Source organism: Sus scrofa, chromosome 18, assembly GCF_054392235.1.
Source record: "Sus scrofa isolate SSC_HxYL_T2T_F1_AM1 chromosome 18, Sscrofa_HxYL_maternal_Yorkshire_Landrace_v2.0, whole genome shotgun sequence".
NCBI classification, from domain to species: domain Eukaryota; kingdom Metazoa; phylum Chordata; class Mammalia; order Artiodactyla; family Suidae; genus Sus; species Sus scrofa.
Window position 1 is genome coordinate 20,984,731 of NC_139400.1, and position 21,531 is coordinate 21,006,261.

The following is a 21,531-nucleotide window of genomic DNA, read 5'->3' on the forward strand; positions in this document are numbered from 1 at the left end:
GAGTAATGACTAGTAATAAAGAAACCAAATGTGTCCAAAGTAGGAAGAAAGAAAACTCAGGGGTGTTAAACCTATTAGCCTTGATTGAGTGGCAGTCTCCCTCTGGCTCCTTTCATCTTTGTTCTGAAAAACTGCTTTAACATCTTTTTTCTTTTTTTCTTGGCTTTCTATTTCTCACGTGTATGCTTTTCTATTCGTCACATGCTGGACGCTGATGATTGGAAAGATAAAAAGAAAAGGCTTGGGAGTTCCCATTGTGGCTCGGTGGGTTAAGAATCCGACTAGTGTCCATGAGGACTCAGGTTCAATCCCTGGCCTCACTCAGTGGGTTGAGGATCCAGTGTTGCCGTGAGCTGTGGTGCAGGTTGCAGATGCGGCTCAGATTCTGTGTTGCTGTGGCTGTGCCATAGGCGGGGAGCAATGACTCCAATTTGACCCCTAGCCTAGGAACTTCCATATGTCACCGGTATGGCCCTTTAAAAAAAAAAAAAGGAAAAGAAAGAAAAGGCTTGATAACTTTCATATTCTGAGATGACGTGGTCTGGCCTTGGGTGGATGTCTCAGGAGTTAGAGCATCCTCTTCCCTCCCCCTTTCTCCATCTACTCTTTGTTCTCCAGGCTTGAGAATATCCTTTCCCCAGTTCTGCCTGTAACAAGATCTGAGGCCCCTTTCAGGTATTTTAGGTGTTATCTGTTGCCTTTGAAGCATTTACAAGTGGTTCTTAGCAACCGTCTTTCCAAGGGTCACTTACCTTTAGGTTATTTTCAGCATCTGTGCCTCCCTGCCCTCCCTCTCGCCTGCCCTCATCCTTAGCCTGCCCCCTCTCCAGCTCAGTGGGCTGTGGTCTGCTGCGGTGTTAGGCAAGCATGTGAGGAGGCTCTGGCTGCCACGGGCACTCGGAACAGCTGGGAATCACCCGGGCTCCTTTTCCCTCTCATCATCCGATTCATGGTGGAGCTGATTCTCAATATCTCTGTCACGGTCTCTCCCTTACCTTAGTACTGTCACTCCTCTATTCCAGACTTCAGCCCTGTCCGCCGCATTGACCGCTATAGCTTCCTGACTCACCTTCCGGCCTCGCACCTTGTCTGCCCTTAAATTGCCTTCCGCATCGCTGCCAATGATTTTTCTAACATGTTGTCAAAAAAAAAAAAATTGCACAGAACAAGTTGCACAGGCAGCAGAGACTCTATTCAAGACTATTGCAGTAGGATCAAGTCAGGGGTGACAGGGAAGAGAAAGTGAGCTCTGCTGTAACAGAAGGAGGGAGAATTTTTAAGCACCGGGGTGAGCGAATGGAAAAGGACTAGAGGACTTTAGCCAGTTGGATTAGGCTCTCTGAGTTGGCTTATTGCTGCTCGTTAGACTCAGTTGGTTAGACGCTTACCCGCCTATAGAGACTAGGAACAGGGTCACTATCTCCCTGGAAGGATCGCACTTCAAAAGGATGCTTCTCCTTCCTTGGGAAAGATGTTCCAGGGTCGTACAACTGGCAAGAGGCTGAGAGAAGATGGACATTTCAAAGGGGCAGAGAGGAATTTAATTTTTTAAAATTAGAGTTGAGTTACAATGTTGTGACAATTTATGTTGTATAGCAAAGTAACTCAGTTACACATATGTATATATATTCTACTCAGTTATACATATTTATATATTGTTTTATGTGTATGTACGTGTACACATACACATATATATGCGAAGAATGAATATGTATATATTCTTCTTTTTTTTTTTTGTCTTTTTAGGGCCACACCTGCGACATATGGAGGTTCCCAGGCTAAGGGTCTAATTGGAGCTATAGCTGCCGGCCTACACCACAGCCACGGCAATGCCAGATCCAAGCCGTGTCTGCAACCTACATCACAGCTCATGGCAATGCCGGATCCTTAACCCACTGAGCGAGGCCAGGGATGGAACCCACAGCCTCATGGTTCCTAGTTGGATTCATTAACCACTGAGCCACAACCGGAACTCCTGTATATTCTTCTTTTCCATCATGGTCTATCCCAGGAGATTGGATCAGAGAAGGAATTTATAATTGAACTTTTTCTAAAGTAAATACTCTAAGAAAAGGGAGGATTCGCTTCCTGACTACAGGAAGGTCAGGGGGCTGTAGTCAGGAAGACTCCTGTCTCAAGTTTAGTCAAGCTGAGGGCAGCATTAAGGCCCCGTGGTCAGTGTAAATCTGAAACCATTTTTTTCTGTTGCAAACCCTTCAGCGTCTGCGGATCCTTTTGAGAATAAAGCCCCAACTCCCAAGCTTCCCCAAGCTTCTGGCCTTGGCCTTACCTGCACCTCCTGTCTTCCTCCCTCCTGAACATTTGCTTCTTTTCACCCCTGGTTTCTTAGAGTCTGAGGATGATCAACGACTCAGAGAATTCCCTTTGTCTAGAAAAACTCAGGGTCTCTTGTCAGATTTCATTATTCAAGTGGGACATAATTCCTTATGGAAGTGGATCCTGCCCTGAGGAATGTGCAGCTCCTCTGAGTCCTAAACATCCTTGGTTCCTGTTGCCATGGGCATAATGAGTAGGCGGTTTTTGTGTCACTCCCCTTTTCCCAGCGGTGACACCTTGAGGAGCAGGTATGGTGTCTTAGTATGGTATGATCAACTCCTGGCACTGGAACTGGCCCTGCCCCAAGAAAATCCTTAACACTTGCTTGCTGAGTGGTTGAGTAAATGGCTGGTATGTAGACCTGACAGCTCTTTGGGCACAGCCCCTTGTATACACAGTACACATTAGCCAAATGAAAATAAATACCATGAGTCATTATATCCGATTATCAATGCCAGCAAATTTAAGAGGACTGACCAGAAAAATGACTGTCCTTTGGGTTGTCTTCTTAGGTGGTAGACCATCAGAATAAACAGCAGAATTCGACCTGTCGGTTGAAACCCAGATTGGTAGAGAGCCCCCTAGTTTCCGGAAAGCACCCTTCCAAAATATTGTCCTCGCATAGAACATAATGAAAAGTACAGAATTACTTTTATTTTATGGGTGACATTTTAAATTAACCGTGAAAAGGACTTGGTTTCGCTCAAGCCATGAAGCACAAAACCCTCGGATCGTTTTTAATTGCAAGAACCAGGGGCTGTGGAACCTTTGATGGACCCAGGCATGGCATGGGCCAGGTATAAGGTTCTCAGGGTGTGATGTGTGCTTTTGAATGCTAATATGCCCATTAATTTCCCCTCCTGGTTCCAGGTGAACAGTGGGCAGGTAGCGAAGACAGGGTGGTGTCAAATGGGACCTGTGGCACACGGGGGGGAGAATTGCATTGAAATATTGCCAGCTCATTCTGTTTAATTATCATCAGCCATCGAGTTAGAATTTTAGTGCCCTGATAACACATTCAGAACTAATGAGGTAAAATGGGAAGATTTCACCTGTCCCTTCCCGTCCTCCCTGAGGGCTTCCCTTCCTTCCTCTCCTCGCCAACCTCCCCTCCTTGATTTTTTCTCCAGCTCCTTATCTCAACATCCCTTCAATTTTCCAGACAGTATTAACTGTGGCTAAGAAAGCAAGTCGCATTTATTTTTCTGCCTGTGATTATTCTCTGATAGCAGCAAGGTACCTGTCTAAAGGAAACTCAGAATAGTTTCTTTTTTTCCTCCTTTTCTCTTGCTTTTGTTTGTTTGTTTTTTAAATGAGTAGAGATTATATTTTTATTTTTTATTTTTATTTTTTTGTCTTTTTAGCACTGTACCTGCAGCATCTGGAAGTTCCCAGGCTAGGGGTCAGATTGGAGCTGCAGCTGCTGGCCTGTGCACAGCCACAGCAATGCAGGATCTGAGCTGCATCTGCAGCCTACACCACAGCTCATGGCAATGCTGGATCCTTAGCCCACTGAGCGAGGCCAGGGATTGAACCCACAACATCATGGTTCCTAGTCCGATTCGTTTCTGCTGCGCCACCACAGGAACTCCAGCATGAATGTATTCTTTTAACTGAAGTCCATGCTTTACATTTTGATTCATTCCCGTGTTCTACAGTTTTATGGGCTTTTGCAGACGTATGACGTTGTCCACTGTGACAGTATCATACAGAATAGTTTCCCTGCCCTAGGTACCCACCACGCTTCACCTGTTTCTCAGTCCCTCCTCCCAAACTCCTGGCAACCACGGATCTTTTCGCCGACTCCATGGTTTTGACTCTTCCGGATGTCACGTAGTTGGAATCATGCCCTAGGTGGCCTTTTCAGACTGGCTTCTTTCTTAACAATATCTACGTCAGTTTCCTCCATGGTCATCCGTGGCTTGAAAACTCACTTCTCTTTGTTGCTGAATAATATTCTATTGTATGATAACCTGTTGATCCTTTCACCTATCAAGGGACATCTTGGTTGCTCTGAGGTTTTGGCAGTTATGAATAAAGAGGCTGTGAACAGTCATGGGCAAATTTTTGTGAGAGACGTAATTTTCAACTCATTTTGGTAAATACCAAGTAGTGCTATTGTTGGATCGTATGATAAGCGACGCTGTTTTCCGAATTACCCTACCATTTTGCATGCTCATTGACAATGAATGAGAATTCTCCTTGCTCCTTGTTTTCACCAGCATTTGGTGTTGTCAGTTTTTCCAATTTTATCTCTTCCAGTAGATGTGTACTAGTAACACATTGTTGTTTTCACTTGAAATTCCCTGGAGTTCCCATCGTGGCTCAGTGGAAATGAATCTGACTAGCATCCATGAGGATGCAGTTTCAATCCCTGGCCTTGCTCAGTGGATTAAGGATCCGGCGTTGCTGTGGCTGTGGCATAGGTCACAGACAGGACTCAGATCTGGTGTTACTGTGGCTGTGGCGTAGGCCAGGAGCTGCAGCTCCGATTGGACCCCTAGCCTGGGAACCTCCAGATGCTGCAGGTACAGCCCTAAAAAAAGACAAAAAGACAAGAAATTCCCTAATGACAAATGACATTGAGCACATTTTTCATATGCTTATTTGCCGTCTCTACATCTTCTTAGGTGAGATGTCTCTTCAAATCTTTTGCCCACTCTCTTATTGAGTTTTAAGAGTTTTTCGCATGTTTTGAAACCATTCTTTTATCAGATACATCTTTTGCTAAATTTTTTCCCCCAGTCTGTCTTGTCTTTTCATTTTCTTAACAGTGTCTTTACAGAGCAGAAGTTTTAATTTTGAGTCCAACTCATCATCTTATTTTTTCATGAATCATGCTTTTTGGTATTGTATCTAAAGTGTCATTGCCAGACACACGCTTACCCCCTTTTCTCCTCTGTTATTTTCTAGACAGTTTCTTTGTCAGACTATTGGTTTCTTAAGACTGCCTATAAATTGATAGAAAGATAGCAAGTATTTGACAAACTGTATTGATTATGTCAGTAACCTAAAATTAATGCTTAAGGGAATGTCAAGTTTTAAAAAATGCATCGCTGAATAGTATTAACACACAATACATTCATACTGAGATAACCTGTACTTTTGATGGTTTACCCTATTGTTCAAAATGTATTTCTATTTAATGAATTTTTAACCCTGTGGTTATATATTGTTTTCAGAAAGTGACACCTTTTTATTTAGCCTTGGCAGGACCTTTGCAATTCTAATATTTGTATGTATATACTTAAAGCTTAAAATACAGTCTTTGTAAATCCTTGCCATTTCTGAGGAGCTTCTCTCCAAGGTCTCACACTTCTTTTAATGATTTCATTCAGAATACTTGTTTGTGAGTTGAATAGGTAAAGAGCCCATTTAGCTGCAATTCTATTTGAACAGGAATTGCACTATAATTGCTCCTGTGTCAGATAATGAAATCCTTTTTTTTTTTTTTTTTTTTAATAAATGCTGAGCTTTTAGCGCTTTCTTTCCATAGTGATGCCTTGTTGAACACATCACAGTGTCTTGCAGGGAATGAATTGGCTGCTAGGAATTTTCTCCCTTTTTATAAATCCCATTAACAGTTTCATGTGGATTTTGTGGCAAAGGTGGCTCTTTCTTGCTTTGGCTCTGAGGTCTTAGCTTGCATCATAAAGTAGCCAGCTGTGATTCCTTGCAGGTATGCTGGATTCTTTTATTTACACGCTTTGGTTTAGGCTCTGGCCTTTAGAAGCTTTGGTGCAACACATTGTCTGCTATGAATGTCACCACATTTTGTCTATGGAAAGGGACTTGAGACTTCACGAACGGCCGGTATGTGTTGATAGAGTATTAGGGAAAAATTGATGAATTTAAATGGGCTTACGGGAGTGACTATCGGGTGGATTTGCAGATATTATGTGTTCCACCAGCCCGGACTGTAATCTTGCTGATAACCCAGGCAGGTAGGAACCTTGCTGTCTTTCTTTGCATAGAGCCTTCACATACCATGTTGCAAAAGAATCTAGGGCCAGGAAGCTCACTGAGCAATCCGGGTGATCCAAAACATCTGTCATTGTGGTTATCCTGAATAGAGGCATTTAGCAGGAATAATTAAACATGAAAATAAACGGTACGGAAATACCTATCCTAGCAAAAACTACCAGGTTAATGAGAACAAATGTTAACAACCTGAAACTAATATTTAGGGACCACTGTCAAAAGTCTGCGGGAAGCATTTGAGTGTCTTCTGCATCTGACGTAATAAACTTCTTACACCTCAAGTGGGAACATGGGTTTTAGGTTTAGTTTCTGTTAAATGTCAGTCAGCGCTTGAGCTCCGGATGCTGACTTCTGATGCCGTGATTTTAATAGCAGAACAAGTGATGCAATTGTCAGTAACAATTCTGATCAGAGTTGGATGTACCCTTGCTGTCTCTGCTGCCCCATAATGATGAGTATCCTGCTGACAATTTTGTAGTTGCATTTCTTTATGGAATAAGAAGCATTCGGTTGAAATCTGTGACTCCTAAAGTCCAGATGTGGTTAGAACACACCTGTCAGCAGTTCTGATACGCCCTTGATCCACTGTCTCTTAAGGCCCTCAGAATCTGGCCTATTGAAAAGGAAAGGGAATCGTGTGTCCCCATTCCCTTAAAGGTGACCCCACCTCTGCCAGGGACATTCATGAAAATATGTGTGACTTGACTCCCAGTGTCTGGGTCCCACAGCCATGCTCCTTTGTCCCAGCCTGGAATGGCTGACCTTGGCTTTCCTTCCCAAGGATCCCAGATTTTCCCCAGTTCTTGTATAGCTCTGGATACGAGACATAGAACTGCATGCTCATTCCTGATCAGCCTGTCACCAGTTTCTGGACTCAACCTCTCGGAGCTCAGTGTTGAGAGACTCCACCCTCTGTGTGGCCCACGTTTGATGAAGAGGAGGAGACGGAAGAAGGCAGAAGAAAGGCTCTCAAGTAAGAGCAGCCTGGGGTAAACTCTACAGGCTCCATTTAGTAGTGTGACATTTCAGGGCATGGTACCTAATCTTCCTGAGACTCAGTGTCCTCATTTTAGAAATAGGAATAATGAAAGCCACCTCTTAAGAATGTGACAAAGATCAAACAATGCCAGAAAACTGGCATAGTGTTGATGTTAACTTATCTTCTTTTTCTCCTTGTCTTCCCCTCTGCCCTCCTCATTCCCCTCCTCTTCCTCTGCTTCTTCCCCTTCTTCTTCATGTCCCATAATCACTGTCATCATTTTCCTCTTTACCCAGATGTATTCCACCCAGGCCTAAATGCTTGTAACACGACTCAAGATTGTACATCTTTAAATACAGCATGGCTTAGATCATGCTCCCAGAATACACATGTATGAAAGGTCAGTTCTGGCAAAGCTGGCTTTGCTAGGAGTGAGGGTAAGACTCCTAATAGAACAGGAAGGGTGGGAGTTCCTGTTGGGGCACAGCGGAAACAAATCTGACTAGTATCCATGAGGATGCAGGTTCAGTCCCTGACGTTGCTCCGTGGGTTAAGGATCCACCATTGCTGTGAGGCTGTGGTATAGGTTGCAGATGTGGCTTGGATCCTGTGTGGCTGTGGTTGTGGTGTAGGCTTGCAGCTATAGCTCTTATTAGACCCCTGACTTGGGAATTTCCTTATGGCCCTAAAAAGCAAAAAAAAAAAAAAAAAAAAAAAAAAAAAGGAAAAGGAAGGACTTCAGTCACCCTACTCCTCCCTCCTCCTCTCATTGCCATTTCCCAGAACCACAAGGCTCGGGCTCAGAACAGCTGTGCCAGGACGCGTGCGTCTAGCTCAGTCCAACAGAAAAGGGTTTTGTACCTGGGAACTCACAAAGTTTACATTCTCCTTAGCCTCAGATTCTGAAACCCTGCGCATTCACTGGCCTCAGCACAACCTAGGAACCCTAGGCTTGTGAACTCCCTGGGAGGGGCATTCCTCTTGGAGTTGGTCCACAAAGGTCTTTGGTCTTTCTGCGATCGAATAACTGATTGTCTTGAGGAAATTACTTGGTTGTCTCTTACATCATAGCTCTGACTCTGCAGGACATTGTTCACATGTTCTTAAAGCCTCTAGGCGTTTTCTGTTTAACAGCCTTTAAGAACTTTGGTTTTCAGTGCTTCAGATAATTCAGTTCCATATATAGGATAGCTGAGCTTGGTCTATTTCCTGCCTCTGCTTATCACTTGTGTGAAATATATATTTTAGAAACCATATTTTATCTATATTCTTTTAGCACATATATACTTTAGAAGTTTCTTAAAGGTAAAAGAGTACACTCGTGGATTGGTTGCAGAAGATTTTGGATTTGTTGAAGATGAATGGTGTTAATTTATGCACTCTGTGGCATAAATTTGCATAATGAGTTCAAGTAGTCCTCACTTCAAGTGTAGAAGACAAAATTAATTAGTATGACCCATTGGCATTTTATTTCAAACATGAAATCCAGAGCATGCAATGTGAAATATATAATGGATTTCTCAACTAATTAATTTAATCACATTCTGGATTTTGAGGCATTTAAACAAACAGAAGTAGGGAAAGCAGGTTAATGGAAGCCAGGTTGAAGCCCGAGAGGGGAGCCAGGGCAGGGCTCATGGTTTGGCCAGGAAGAAGTAATTGGTAGTATAATTTTCTCTGGGCTGAGGATTTCCAGTCGACTCCACCATTTCTTTCCTATTTCTGTACCTAAATATATATCAAAGCTTTATCATTGTCTTCGTCACTTAGGGCTGCTGTGATGACATACCATAACCCGATAACTTAAAAAATAGAGAGCTATTTTTTTCCAGTTCTGGAGGTTGGAAAGTCCATGATCAGGGTGCTGGCTGAGTTGGTTTTTGGTGAGGGTTCTCTTCCTGGCTTGTAGACGGTTGTATACATGCCATGTCCTCAAAGGGAGAGAGAGAAGGAGGAAGGGGACAGAGAGAGAGAGGGGAGGGGGCGGTGGTCCTATTCCAAGGGCCCCACACTCATGACCTCGTCTAACCATGATTTCCTCCTGAAGCAGGTCCATCTCCAAATACCATCATACTGGGGCTTAGGGCTTCAACATGTGAATTTAGGGGGGCACACAAACACTCGGTCTGTGATGATCAGGTTAGCCCAGATTTCAGACATATTAAAACTCAGGTGCTTCTTAGAAGTTTAGCCCTTTTAGCTATTTTTTGGTCATGTATACCAAATTGTCAAGAAGGATCTGAGAGTGTGTTTTAATAGAAGGAGTGGCAGAGAAATGACTAAGACAGCTAGGATAAGAAAGGTAGGATATAGAGTAGGGGAATAAATTTGTCCCCAGTCAACCGAGGAATACTACTGCTAGAAATTAGAAAGCATGTTGAATCCAACTGGGTAGGGGCAAAGAGGATAGCAGTTTTACTTGTTGGATCTGTGCATTACTTGTGGAAAAGTTAAAACATGGATGGTTTTGACATAGGAATCTGGTGTTAGGGAAGTTCAGCTTTTTGGTTCCACAAACAAATTTGCAATGTTCACTTGTGACATGGGGTTATTTAAACTTTGATCAAAATTAAATAAAGTTAAAAACTCAGTTCCTCAGTCACACTGGCCATTCCAAATGCTCAGTATGACACATGGCTAGTCAACTCCTACATAGAACAGTGAAGAAAGGTCTATTGGACGTCGCTGCTCTGGAGACTTCCGAAGCCCAAATAAGGCACAGAGATTATCCTGATGCTTTTTAAATAGATACACAAACAAGTACACATACCATGATGAGCCACAGGGATTATGACTGCTTAATATGCCTGGTGCCCGTTGCTGGAAATGGATTGCGGCCTTAGATATCATTTGGGGGAGGATTGATTACTCATCTACATTTTCTCCCCTTTTCCTATTTGATACTAATTTATATGTCTTTTTTTTTTTTTTTTTTTTTGGTCTTTTTAGGGCTGCACCCACAGCATATGGAGGTTCCCAGGCTAGGGGTCGAATCTGAGCTGCAGCCACTGGCCTACACCACAGCCACAGCAATGCCAGATCTGAGCCTTGTCTGCAGCCTACACCACAGCTCATGGCAATACCGGATCCTTAACCCACTGAGTGAGGCCAAGGATCAAACCTGCATCCTCACGGATACTAGTCAGATTTGTTTCCACTGCGCCATGATGGGATGGCCTATGTATCTTCTTTTTTTTTACTCACAGAGAACATCACAGAGAATATTCACTGAACTATGATGAAAATCAGTTGCCAGGGATAGCTTGCATTTCTTATTTTCAATTCTGAAATACACACACACATAAACACACACACACACACACATGCACACACAAAACCCCATGTTCACATACTTGTTCTGTTCCTGTATCTTGCTTGTTCATACATTTATATAAATACATACACAAATATACATACATGTCTATATGTAAGATGCATAGGTTTAAAGATTAACAGTAAAATGGACATTCATGTACCTCCCATCCAGATTAAGAAGCAGAACAAGTACCTCTCCTTACCTGTCTCCTACCACAATCAGTAAACTGATTTCTGTATTTGCCATTCTCTTCATAGATAAATAGTTACCACGGACAAATGCATTCCTAGTTCAGATAGAGTGGCTTTGAAAAACCAAGTAGCAATTCTAATTCTCCCTGTGTAAGGGCAAGGTGATACTTTCACTTTTTGATGAAGGAGCTGAAAAGAAAGTCTCAGGATTATCGTCTGCCTTCAGCTCTCCTAAGAGAGCACATGAGCCCATTCTAAGAAGAGTTAGTGGGCAAGGTTAGGATTTGATTCTGGCAAGTGTTGGCATGGTGTGAGGGTAAGTTCTCGCTATCAAGTGGAACTATGGTTGAAGGGAAGGGAGTTTGAATTTTTCTTTTCTTTTTTTAAGGAACATATAATTTCATTTATTTTCTCGTGTGTATATATGTATATATAACACATATGAATTTACATATTAAGAATGAATCAATAACAGTGTAAAATTAGGACAATTTTAAATCAAGGTCCTGCAGATAATGATGCTGTAAAAAAGTAGCAAAAAATTAAAGGTGTTTAGAAACCAAACCTAGACACATCTTGTTCCAGGGCACAGAAATGCTTCACCATGACGTAACTCTTGCTCTCAAGAACAGGTTAAGGCAGAGCACATCTGAGGATGATAAAGAAACTGGTTCAGATTCACTTAGACATTCTGTTCTTGGATTGAAAAATAACTCTCCTGTGATTATGAGATTCTTAATGATGACAGCTCTCTATGTATCTTCCAGTCGAGTTACCATGCCCCAGTACATCTGTCATCCTAGAATCTTCTAGCCCCATCCCCTTGGGGGTTCTTTTTCTTTTTTCATCTCTTCTTTGTTGGATTCCCCATTTGTTATTTCCCATGCATTCCTTATTCTTGTTGCAAATGCAACATTTTTTGGTGCAAGTATTGCAGTAACTTTTTAGTAGAGGGCCTGTCCTTTATTCAATTCTTGGACTTGATTGAGAGTCTGGATTAGGTGTAAAAGTCTTCAAATTCTGAAAGCATTGTTTCATTGCTGCCCTGACTGTACAGTTGCCTTTGAGAAGCTATCCTGAGCCTCTCTAAGCCATCTAGTTTTTTTCTCTTTGGAAATTTGTACACTCTTCTCTTTGGTTCCAATACGCTTAAATTTCAAAAAAAAAAAAAAAAAGTCTTCCTGTTGTTCTTTTGTTATTGTGCTTGTTGGGCCATTTAAATTTGGAAACTGAAGTTCTTCAGTTCTAAGAAATAGTCTTGATTTTTCCTTTGTTTCTAATAATCAGTCCTCTCTATTTTTCTCTGAAATTTTTGGAACTCCTATTAGTGGAATTTTGGGCCACTGGGCCAGTGTTATTTTTCTTACCTTTCCTCTCCTGTTTTATGCCTCTTTTTATTTTTGCTCTTCTTTTGTGGAGATTTTCTCAACTTCATCTTCTAACCTATTATACTCTGTTCCATCACATTTCAAGGACATTTTTGGTGTTCTGTGACTGATGCTCCTTGTCCTTTTTCTTCTTCCTATTCTTAATCTTTCAATATAGTCATGTTTGTATTTCATGGATAGGAAGTTTTCTCTTCACTCTTTGAGGATTCCACAGAGAAGAGTCTTCAAATCTCTCTCCAAGAAAGTAAGGCTCTGGCTGCCAACTTTCAGAGTCTAGTGAGGAAAGAAAGTTGGGGGTCTCTGCATTCTATAGGTGATAACTTAATCCCCATTTTCTGTAAAGTCACTGCATCTACCAAGAGTGGGTGGTGGAATCTAGGGATCTAATATCCAGTACTTCTTGCTTCAGCTGCAGCTGATGCTGGCAGTTTGCACATTTTCTGAAGGTTTTGCAGTGTAAATTGTATTGGTTCTTACCCATCCCCATTCATGGTTTAGGATTAGACTCTATAGGGGTTCTGAGCCAGTTCTCAGTTTTCTATCTGCTGTATCTCTTACCATTTTCTCCTCACGGTTCCTCCTCTTTTTGTGGGTTTATGCCTTTTAAAAATTCATATACTTTAGTAGCATTTCTGGTGAGAGAGAAGTATGTGTTAAATCTGCCTTCTCAATCTAGAAACAAACTTCTTCTTTATTGCTTAGTTAGAACTTGTACATTCCATTTGATCCCTGCAATAAAATTTCCATTATGTAGATTGAATATTGGCTGAGGCTTATTGGCATCAAATAAACTCTCCAAGTCCCAAATAAGATGAGTCATCAAGATCAGGAATAGAGATGCTAGTGCTCAGGTGATAAGTACTCTCACTTCTTCCAATTAAGATCAAGGGAACTTCAGTGAGGTTTGGCAACCGGTTGTCAGTAATGTAAGAGGAAGGTGGTAATTTTCCACAAGTTTCTGCTTTCTCTTCACTGTAAAGCCTTCAGTGGAAGTTGTCAGGCTACAGGATTTTTGTACTGCAGTTACCTTTCCCATTGAAGAAAGAGTAAAAGTTGTTTGTTTTTTAAGTAAATAGAGTATAACTTATGGAACTACTACCAGCTAATCCTTATAGTGTAATTAACTGAAAGATAGTATATATCCATTTTCTAGCTCAAGATGCTTAAAAGATACTAAAGGGAATGAGGAAGAATTAGCATTGATGTTCTTGTTATTCATTTTTAGATATACCCTTGTATTTAATCTTCACAAATTCCTAGAAGAGACCTATTCTAAATACTGTAGTCTTCAATCCAAGGATCTGAGGAATTGAGTAACTTGTTAAGACCAAAGCAGTGCTAGGATTTGAATCTAAGAGAGAATGACTGTACATTCTTTCTGCTGCACCCTGGTACCTTCATGGGAGATATAGATGTAGATATATAGTCTTTTTAGGGCCATACCCGCAGCATATGGAGGTTCCCCGGCTAGGGGTCAAATCGGAGCTGCGACTGCTGGCCTACGCCATAGCTCATGGCAATGCTGGATCCTTAACCCACTGAGAGAGGGCAGGGATTGAACCCGCATCTTTATGGATACTAGTCAGGTTCGTTATCCACTGAGCCACAATGGAAACTCCCATAGGATAAATTTAACAACAGTTCTCAGCAGTCATGCTATGAAATTGTGCTATAGGATGACTTTTCTTTTTAGCTCAGCTGAATAACTAATGTCAATCAAATGCACTGTTTCTCCTCTTCAGCTTCTTGAGGAATAGGCAAAGTTGCTGATTTTATATCCATAGTAGAAATGAAAGACACATCCTTGAAGACTTTTTCCTAGACCATTCATTGATTCCACATCTGTAATATCCAAACTCTAATTGTAGTTTAAAATTTCTGCTACCAAATAGCTTGGATTTATGACCAGGCTAACTCCAAACGTTGATAGTAGAAGGAAGTAAGAGGTGTTGACTGCATTTCTGCCTTTCCGTAAAATGTGTCTCCTCATTTAAATAAACAGATAAATAGTGACTGAATTCCATTTCTCTACATTTGCACATTTGAAATTAAGAGAAAATATCATTTAACAAGATTCTAACACGGACTCTCATGATAATTATAGCTATATTCTATTTCCAAAACCTTTGATCTACTTTCTAGGCCAACCTTCTAGGTTTTCCTCATCATTCTTGAAGCAGTAGGAGTCCTTCTTCTTCTCTGACCTAAACGGATCTCCTTTCGAGGATCTCTTTAGTAGTCGAGCTGAGGATGGTGACTTTAGTCACTCTTTTTAGGAATCTCTTTATTGAATTTTTCAAAGACGCACGATTACCATACTGAAGATTTTGAGGATATTCCCATTTCTATTCAAAAAAAAAAAAAAGAGAGAAAAGGTGTTTTTCCAGATAATTTTTCCCCCAAACATGTGACACTTGCATGGTTCCTCACTCTTTTGCTGACTGGTTCTCTTGCTTGGCTTTTGGAAGAATTGGCAACGACAAGCTCCAATCTAATGCACACTGTCGACCCCTGCTCCTACCCCTTCTTCTTTGCCAACCCTGGAAAGTAGGCTTAGCTCTTAAAGACACTCTCTTTCACACTTGGATAGGCCTTAAGCCTGTCTTCCTCCCCCTACCTTTTGATATATGTATATTTTTTTTTACAAAAGTTTGTTGTGTATCTAGCAGACATTGGCGCTGTGACAGGAAACTAGTTGTCACGCGCTGTGCTGAGAGAGTCCACATTGATACCTTCCAGCTTATGTGTGCAACACTTTGGGAACCTGAAGGTATGAGGTGGTGGCATCGCAGTCCCTCAGCCAGTTGAGGAGCTAGTGTTGGGAAGCAAACTCTTATTTCTTTTTCTCTAGACAATTCTTGCTTCTTTAACTACAAGACCAGTGGCGCTCCATATCCTTCAGAGAGCATCACATCTACCCTGGAGACAAAAATTAGCCCCTCTCTCCTAGAGTTTTCATGTGACTAAGTTCCTACATTTAGTATAGCCTATGTTACTCTTATTTTTTATATGGGTGCCTTCTCCAACTACTTTGGGGGTTCCTCAAGATTTTCCCATGCACTTCATTCTCTGTATTATTAATTTTTAAAGTCCTTGCACTTGGCATTTTCAGACCTATTTATAGACAATGAACCTTTAAAAATCCGATGAAAGACTTGGGAGTTCCCATTGTGGCTCAGTGGTAACCAACCCAACCAGTATCTAAGAATGCAGGTTCGATTCTTGACCTTGCTCAGTGGGTTAAGGATCTGGGGCTGCTGTGAGCTGTGGTGTAAGTCAAAGATGCAGCTTGGATCCCATGTTGCTGTGGCTGTGGTGTAGACTGGCAGCTGTAGCTCTGATTTGACCCCTAGCCTGGAACTTCCATATGCCACGGGTACAGCCCTAAAAAGCAAAAAAAAAAAAAAAAAAAATTAAATAAATAAAAATCCAATGAAAGATTTTAAAAAATCTTTAGACCAATTGTTCTGTCATCTCCTTGTTAGTCTCTAGTTGGTTGATTCAAGATTTTGAAATATTTTTTAAGTCATGGGTTTAAAATAACTGTACTTTTAAAATCAGAAATGTATGCATTTTTTTAAGTTTTGGGAAGGAGACTATTTCAGGAATTTCAGTATTTCAGGAATCTTATGGTTGTATCTGAAGTAGGAGGTTCTAGCCACTAAAGCCATTGTGTGACATTTTTACTACCACCTAAAAAGGGGGATTTAAGGCAGGTAACAGCTGTCTTTATTGGTTCCTGAAGGCCTGCTGCTACCACATTTCCACTATTGTTAAAATCAGTTGGAGTTTAAGCTGTGAACCTTCTAGAAGCTTTTGGTTTTTTAAAAACATTTCTTTCCTATTTGGTTCTGGTATTGGCCACCAAGTAGTAACAATGCCTTGAGTAGCTTAAGTCTCTTAATTAGGGAATTGTCACAGTGTGACAGAAAGATGAAGCCCCATGTGTTTAGGAGGAAGAGGGTTAAGTGTCCAGAATTATGATTTTTTTCATTCCTCTCTGGTATGTTGGCTATTGCAAATGCAGGCATAAATTAGCAGCTGGCTTGAACAGCCTCTGGTCCTGTCAATCCACTGTTCCCATGGCATTATACTTCTTATCAGGGCCACTGAGACAAGATGAAACAAAGGCCGGCCTGGTGGCAGGGGGCAGCATGGGTCATGCAAGAGTATGAAAACTGCATAAGTAAAGGGACAGGTCGTGGGGGTGGAGGGGTGGTGGTGTCAGGATACAGCGAAACATCCAAAAAAATCAAAAATACTTAGGAGAGTTTTCTTAACCATAAGAAACACATTTACATCAAAATAGAAAAATCAAATATGGTATTTTAGACGTTTCTCTTTCCTTCACCCTCAGCCATCCCTCTGGGTATTCTAGTTGTGCGTGGAGACTGTGATTTGGAGACTTGCCGTATGTACATAGATCGCCTTCAGGAGGTGAGTTTCTTTAGCCAATCATTTCTTCTGCTCAGTTTCCCATTGTTTCTAACAATTACCAGCCATGGATATTAGCTTCTAAAATGATGCATTTGGGGAGGAAATGGAAGTATGGTGGCCTTGTCTTCCTTGTCTTTGAAGACTATGCTGCGTCTTCTCCCTTGCCCCTTCTCCTCCCCGCTCCCAGCTGTTTCCCTCCTCAGTGGCTGAAATGGAAAAGGATTGATTGCGTTAATGACAGCATGATGTTGCCCCAGTAGGATCCATAACTATAACTCAGAACCCCCGTCTTCTTGCCAGACAGCTCACCTATTTTTTGACCTATACAGAACTTCAAAGGGCACTGATAAATAATGAAGGAAAAATGAGATTTGGGGTTACTTACTGTTTTGTATCTAGTACAGACTTCTGTCAGAGACAGCTTTTTTTTAAAATGTAACCTCTGCAGGAAAGAAAAAGCTGTATTTCATGAGGATTTGTGTCAGAACACCAAAGAATAATCTCTCTGTTACTTTTTTCTCAATCTGGTCTTCTGTAGAGAAAGAGAAAGGAGAGGGCCTCATAGGTGACAGTCCCATGAATTTGAATTGCATCAGCGAAGCCAGGAGACCCAGACCGATCACTGCTGTGGTCATTGGTTGTTGTTTTCAGGATGATGGGAGCAAGTAGTCAGTGTCTTGTTCTACAAATGGAAAAAAAATTAATAGCCACTTCTCTGTCTTGGTTTCTGAATGGAAGGTGCACTTTAGAATCACTTTTTGGGATGTAGTATAGACATTTATATGCTTAAAGCTTCTGGGTGATTTTGATAAATACCCCAAGACAATCAACTCTCTTCTAGATAGCACATTATGCATAAGTAAATATCCCAAATAAAGAAGATAGATAGTGTTTAAAAATTCCTTTGAACTGTAGAATTGTAGCTACTTCGTTTTGAACATTAACTTCTGTTTCTCTTGATGGAAGTCAACTCAGGTTGGAGGCATAAAGTAGTGTAAAAATTACTAATTTTTCTCTACCACGTTGCTAAGAGGATAGAGATGGAATTGTGAGTGCAGAAATTTTTGAGCTAGAGGCCAGATTCTGAATACTGATAAGGGTGAGAAAAGAAAAGTCAATAAAGTTTTTATGTGTGGCTTTATTTGGCTATTTTTACCGAAAATGGTACCTTAAAGCGTGTTCAAATTTGTGCACTTTTTAGCATGTGACTCAGATCCAAATCAATCCTAGAACAACATATAGTATCTCCTTTTTCAAAATAGCATTCATCTGTTATTGTGGAACCTCCCTCAAAAATACCTGCCATTAAAAAAAGGTGAATCATCATTAATACCAAACTTTAAAAAAAAAAAAAAACCTCTAGGGTAACTTAAGATTCCACAGCCACAAAATATACGACTAGTGCATTGACTTTGTTAAAAATTAACTTAGGCTTATTACATCCATATTCAACAACTAAAAGTAGGATTCTTAAAAAAATAAAACGTTAAGAGCAGGCACCAATCAAGAAGAAAAGTTTTAAACTTGGGCTCGGAGGGTGAGTTGATAAAGCCTGTGCAGAGTAGGTGTGGGAACAAAGGTAGCCAGGAGTGCTGAGCTCTGTAAATAGAATCACGACTCTCATTAATAAGGAAGCCTGCCGCACATGACCGTGGTGACAACTTACTATAAAACTTTATAAAGGGAGCCTGGCTCTCAGAATCTGCCAGGAAAACCTCATTAATTTCAACCCTGTTAATTCGCACTTCGTGATCATGCACAGGTGGCCAGTGATTTTCTTGTCTGTGGAAGTCTGTGAAAGCCAAGCCACGCGTTGGTATAAAGCCAATTCTGACAGGATGTTTTTGGTCTCAGATAAATAAATTCTTCCTAAGCGCCTAAAGGGACTTAAGAAGCTTCTTTCACAAGCCAAAAGTCCAAGTGCAAGTTAAATAGGACCCTCGTTTATTACAACAAAATCGCCTGTCTTTGACTTTCAGTTGTCTCCTGTCATTGAAATTAGATCCCTCACCTCCACACACTCTGTAGGATTTGTAAGTGTCAGTAGGTCAACGCCTTTTCTCCTCTCAGTCCAGGTTGATGTGCTTTAATTACATGTGGCATTATCTTCCTTGTTTAACCCCGAGGGGCTGGGGAGGAGTTCGATGCTTTCCAAACGGGTTTAACAGTATGAAATGGGGAGTTTCGTTGGTACAGTTGTGGAGGCAACGTGTTCAAACTAATTTAAGGTCTATGTATTTTTTTTTTTTTTTCTTTCCATTCTCTCATTAGGACCTGCAGTCAGTTTCTTCTGGCTCCCAGAGAGTTCATTACCAGGTAACATATAATTGACTCTCCTTGTTTCTTACCTTCCGGCCAAGAGAAGTCCATCTTTCAATTAATGTCTCATTTGGAGTCGAGCCCATATCTACCCGAGGGACAGAGTTCAGTCCAAGAACCAAGCGAAGTTGGCATCCTGGCTCTTTTGCATTTTCCTGCAAGGTGGGCAATCCTAGTCTGGCACGAGTTTGGGCTGTGGCTCTTCACCCAGATCATTTAGAAAAGAGGATAAAATGAAAGGTTCTCAGTGACGAATATGAGAAAATTCAACTCAAACTGGCTTGACAGGGAGTCTTTTGGTTCACATCAGCAAACGCGTTCAGATCCAGGGTGGATTTTGTGCACCCTTTGGCCATAGTTCATTTTCTGTTTCTCTGTCGGTCTTTTTATTCTGTGCTCTTTCTGTCCAATTTCACCTCTGGACGAGTCATGGTCCTGGTCCGAGATGGCTGCCAGCAGCATCTGGCTTGTGGGTTTCTCCTTCACAGCCAGGAAAATCAATTCCCTTCTTCTACAACCATCAAACCAGCCTTTTTTTTTTTTTTTTTTTTTTTTGTCTTTTTGCCTTTTCTAGGGCTGCTCCCACGGCATTTGGAGGTTCCCAGGCCAGGGGTCTCATCGGAGCTGTAGACGCCGGCCTACGCCAGAGCCACAGCAACACCAGATCTGAGCCGTGTCTGCAACCTACACCACAGCTCACGGCAACGCCAGGTCCTTAACCCACTGAGCAAGGCCAGGGATCGAACCCTCAACCTCATGGTTCCTAGTCGGATTCGTTAAACACTGCACCACGACAGGAACTCCAAACCAGCCTTTTAAAATGCAATCTCATTGGCTCATCCCGGTCTCTTGGACAGGATCTAATAAACCCAGCCTGCTTTTCCCTAATAACCCACATCCAGGCCATAGCAGAACACCTAGTATTCTTTGCCTTACAATCTTTGGGAATGTAGTTTCTTCCTCAGTTTCCCACCCCTGCTGTACAGCACAGGCCTGCTCATCAATCCTCTTACCCATTGGATTCCTCTGGAATGATTTAGATACCAGTTCATGACATGACCCCAAACTGCAGAGGAGACATGCAAAGCTCTCCGAGTTGTCCCATGAAAGCCCTTTGCTCTGAGAGGCCCAATACCCTTGCTGACTGGGAGGGGTGTGTGGGAGTCATAGCATGCCAAAGAGGCCTTCCAAATAAATCCTCTCTTGGATTTTTTTACACCTCCACGTGGGGGAAGGACTTAAAGACATCCTAAGTCTATAAAACCTGGTAGCACCTCACTTTGCGTTTTGGTGTCTATTTTGCTATAGCTGAAGCTCCTAGTTAAGCATCCTTTTGCAAAAACAGCAACTAAAGATTCCCTGTGCCTTGTAGCCTCAAGGTAGCTCTCTTTCCCAGCCAGTAGATACCCTGTACCTTCAGCCAAAGCAGCCTCATTATCCTGCAGCTGAATGACAGAAATGGCCTTGGGTTTCTATTTGTTCTTATGTTTATTTCTCCAAGTACCCCCCCATTCCAGAGTCCTGTCTTCGATCTGGCTGTAATAGAAGGAATGAAAATTCACTCAGGGTGTTTTTACTATGAGAAAATAAAGTCTCCTTTGGGGACTGTTTTGTTTTGTTGGCCGTTAAAAGGCAAATGTCCACGTTATTTTTTAGATCGAGCGTTAAATTTCTCATATCCATTATTTGCTTATTTACCTGGAGTCACTATCTTAGTTTCATTTCATTCTTAAAAATACGGGGTTTTTAAAAACCCCATATTTTTTACCCTTTAAGAGATGGCACTGGTAGTTATAAGATTTTAAGATGTTTTTTTTGGGTTTTTTTTGTTTTTTTTTTTAAGAGTTTGTAATTTTTACACATGGACATTTTAGAACCTTTGTAATTTTATCAAAGCATCTCAAACATTTCTCCTAGTTAGTTTTATGAATACGTTAAAACTGGTTATTATCCTGGTTTATTTGACGTACTCATTTTGGCATGAGAGTTTTGATATATGGATATTTTGTGCCATGTTTCTTGATGCCGTGTTTGTGTACATCCACAGATATTGGGATGGTTGAGACTCTAGAATATGATAAGGGTATTTATTTTATTATTTGTTAATAAAAGTGTGTAGAAGGATTAATGGCACTTAACTGTATCACAACTTTTCTGGGGGTTCCCATCGTGTTCAGTGGTGAATGAACCCGATTAGCATCCATGAGGACTCAGGTTCAATCCCTGGCCTCGATCAGTGGGTTAAGGATCTGGTGTTGCTGTGAGCTGTGGTATAGGTTGCAGATGCAACTTGGATCTGGCATTGCTGTGGCTATGGCGTAGGCCAGTGGCTGTAGCTCTGATTTGATCCCTAGCCTGGGAATTTCTATATACCATAGGTGCGGCCCTGAAAAAAAATTATTTTAGTTGATTTACTATACTCTGTCAATTTCTGTTGCACAGCAAAGTGGCCCACTTAAAAAGAGTGTGTGTGTATATATATGCTTTTCTCATATTATCATCTATCATATTCTATCACAAGTGATTTGATATAGATCCCTGTGCTGTATACAGCAGGACCTCACTGCTTATCCATTCTAAGTG

At 41.4% G+C, this 21,531-nt stretch overlaps 1 protein-coding gene and 2 long non-coding RNA genes across 42 annotated transcripts in view; 1 reads left to right on the forward strand and 2 right to left on the reverse strand.

The window, feature by feature from the left end:
- Positions 1-21,531, forward strand: part of DGKI (diacylglycerol kinase iota) — a 474,617-nt gene that overhangs the window by 359,776 nt on the left and 93,310 nt on the right. For all 40 annotated transcript variants that reach the window (XM_021079007.2, XM_021079008.2, XM_021079004.2 and 37 more), the window contains 2 exons: positions 16,550-16,629; positions 18,901-18,945. In XM_021079007.2, coding sequence (XP_020934666.1) covers positions 16,550-16,629; positions 18,901-18,945 — 125 coding nt within the window. The remainder of the gene's footprint in view (positions 1-16,549; positions 16,630-18,900; positions 18,946-21,531) is intronic.
- The window catches only part of LOC110257584 (uncharacterized), a 170,833-nt gene that overhangs the window by 31,763 nt on the left and 117,539 nt on the right, over positions 1-21,531 (reverse strand). Inside the window, exons 2-3 of the long non-coding RNA XR_014833705.1 lie at positions 17,015-17,311; positions 14,341-14,537 (exon numbers count right to left, since the gene is read on the reverse strand). This is a non-coding gene — a long non-coding RNA (uncharacterized LOC110257584). The remainder of the gene's footprint in view (positions 1-14,340; positions 14,538-17,014; positions 17,312-21,531) is intronic.
- Positions 1,126-8,021, reverse strand: LOC146394920 (uncharacterized). Its single transcript, XR_014833706.1, has 2 exons — positions 4,851-8,021; positions 1,126-1,754 (listed from the first exon to the last, which is right to left on the reverse strand). It is a non-coding gene; the product is annotated as an uncharacterized LOC146394920 (long non-coding RNA).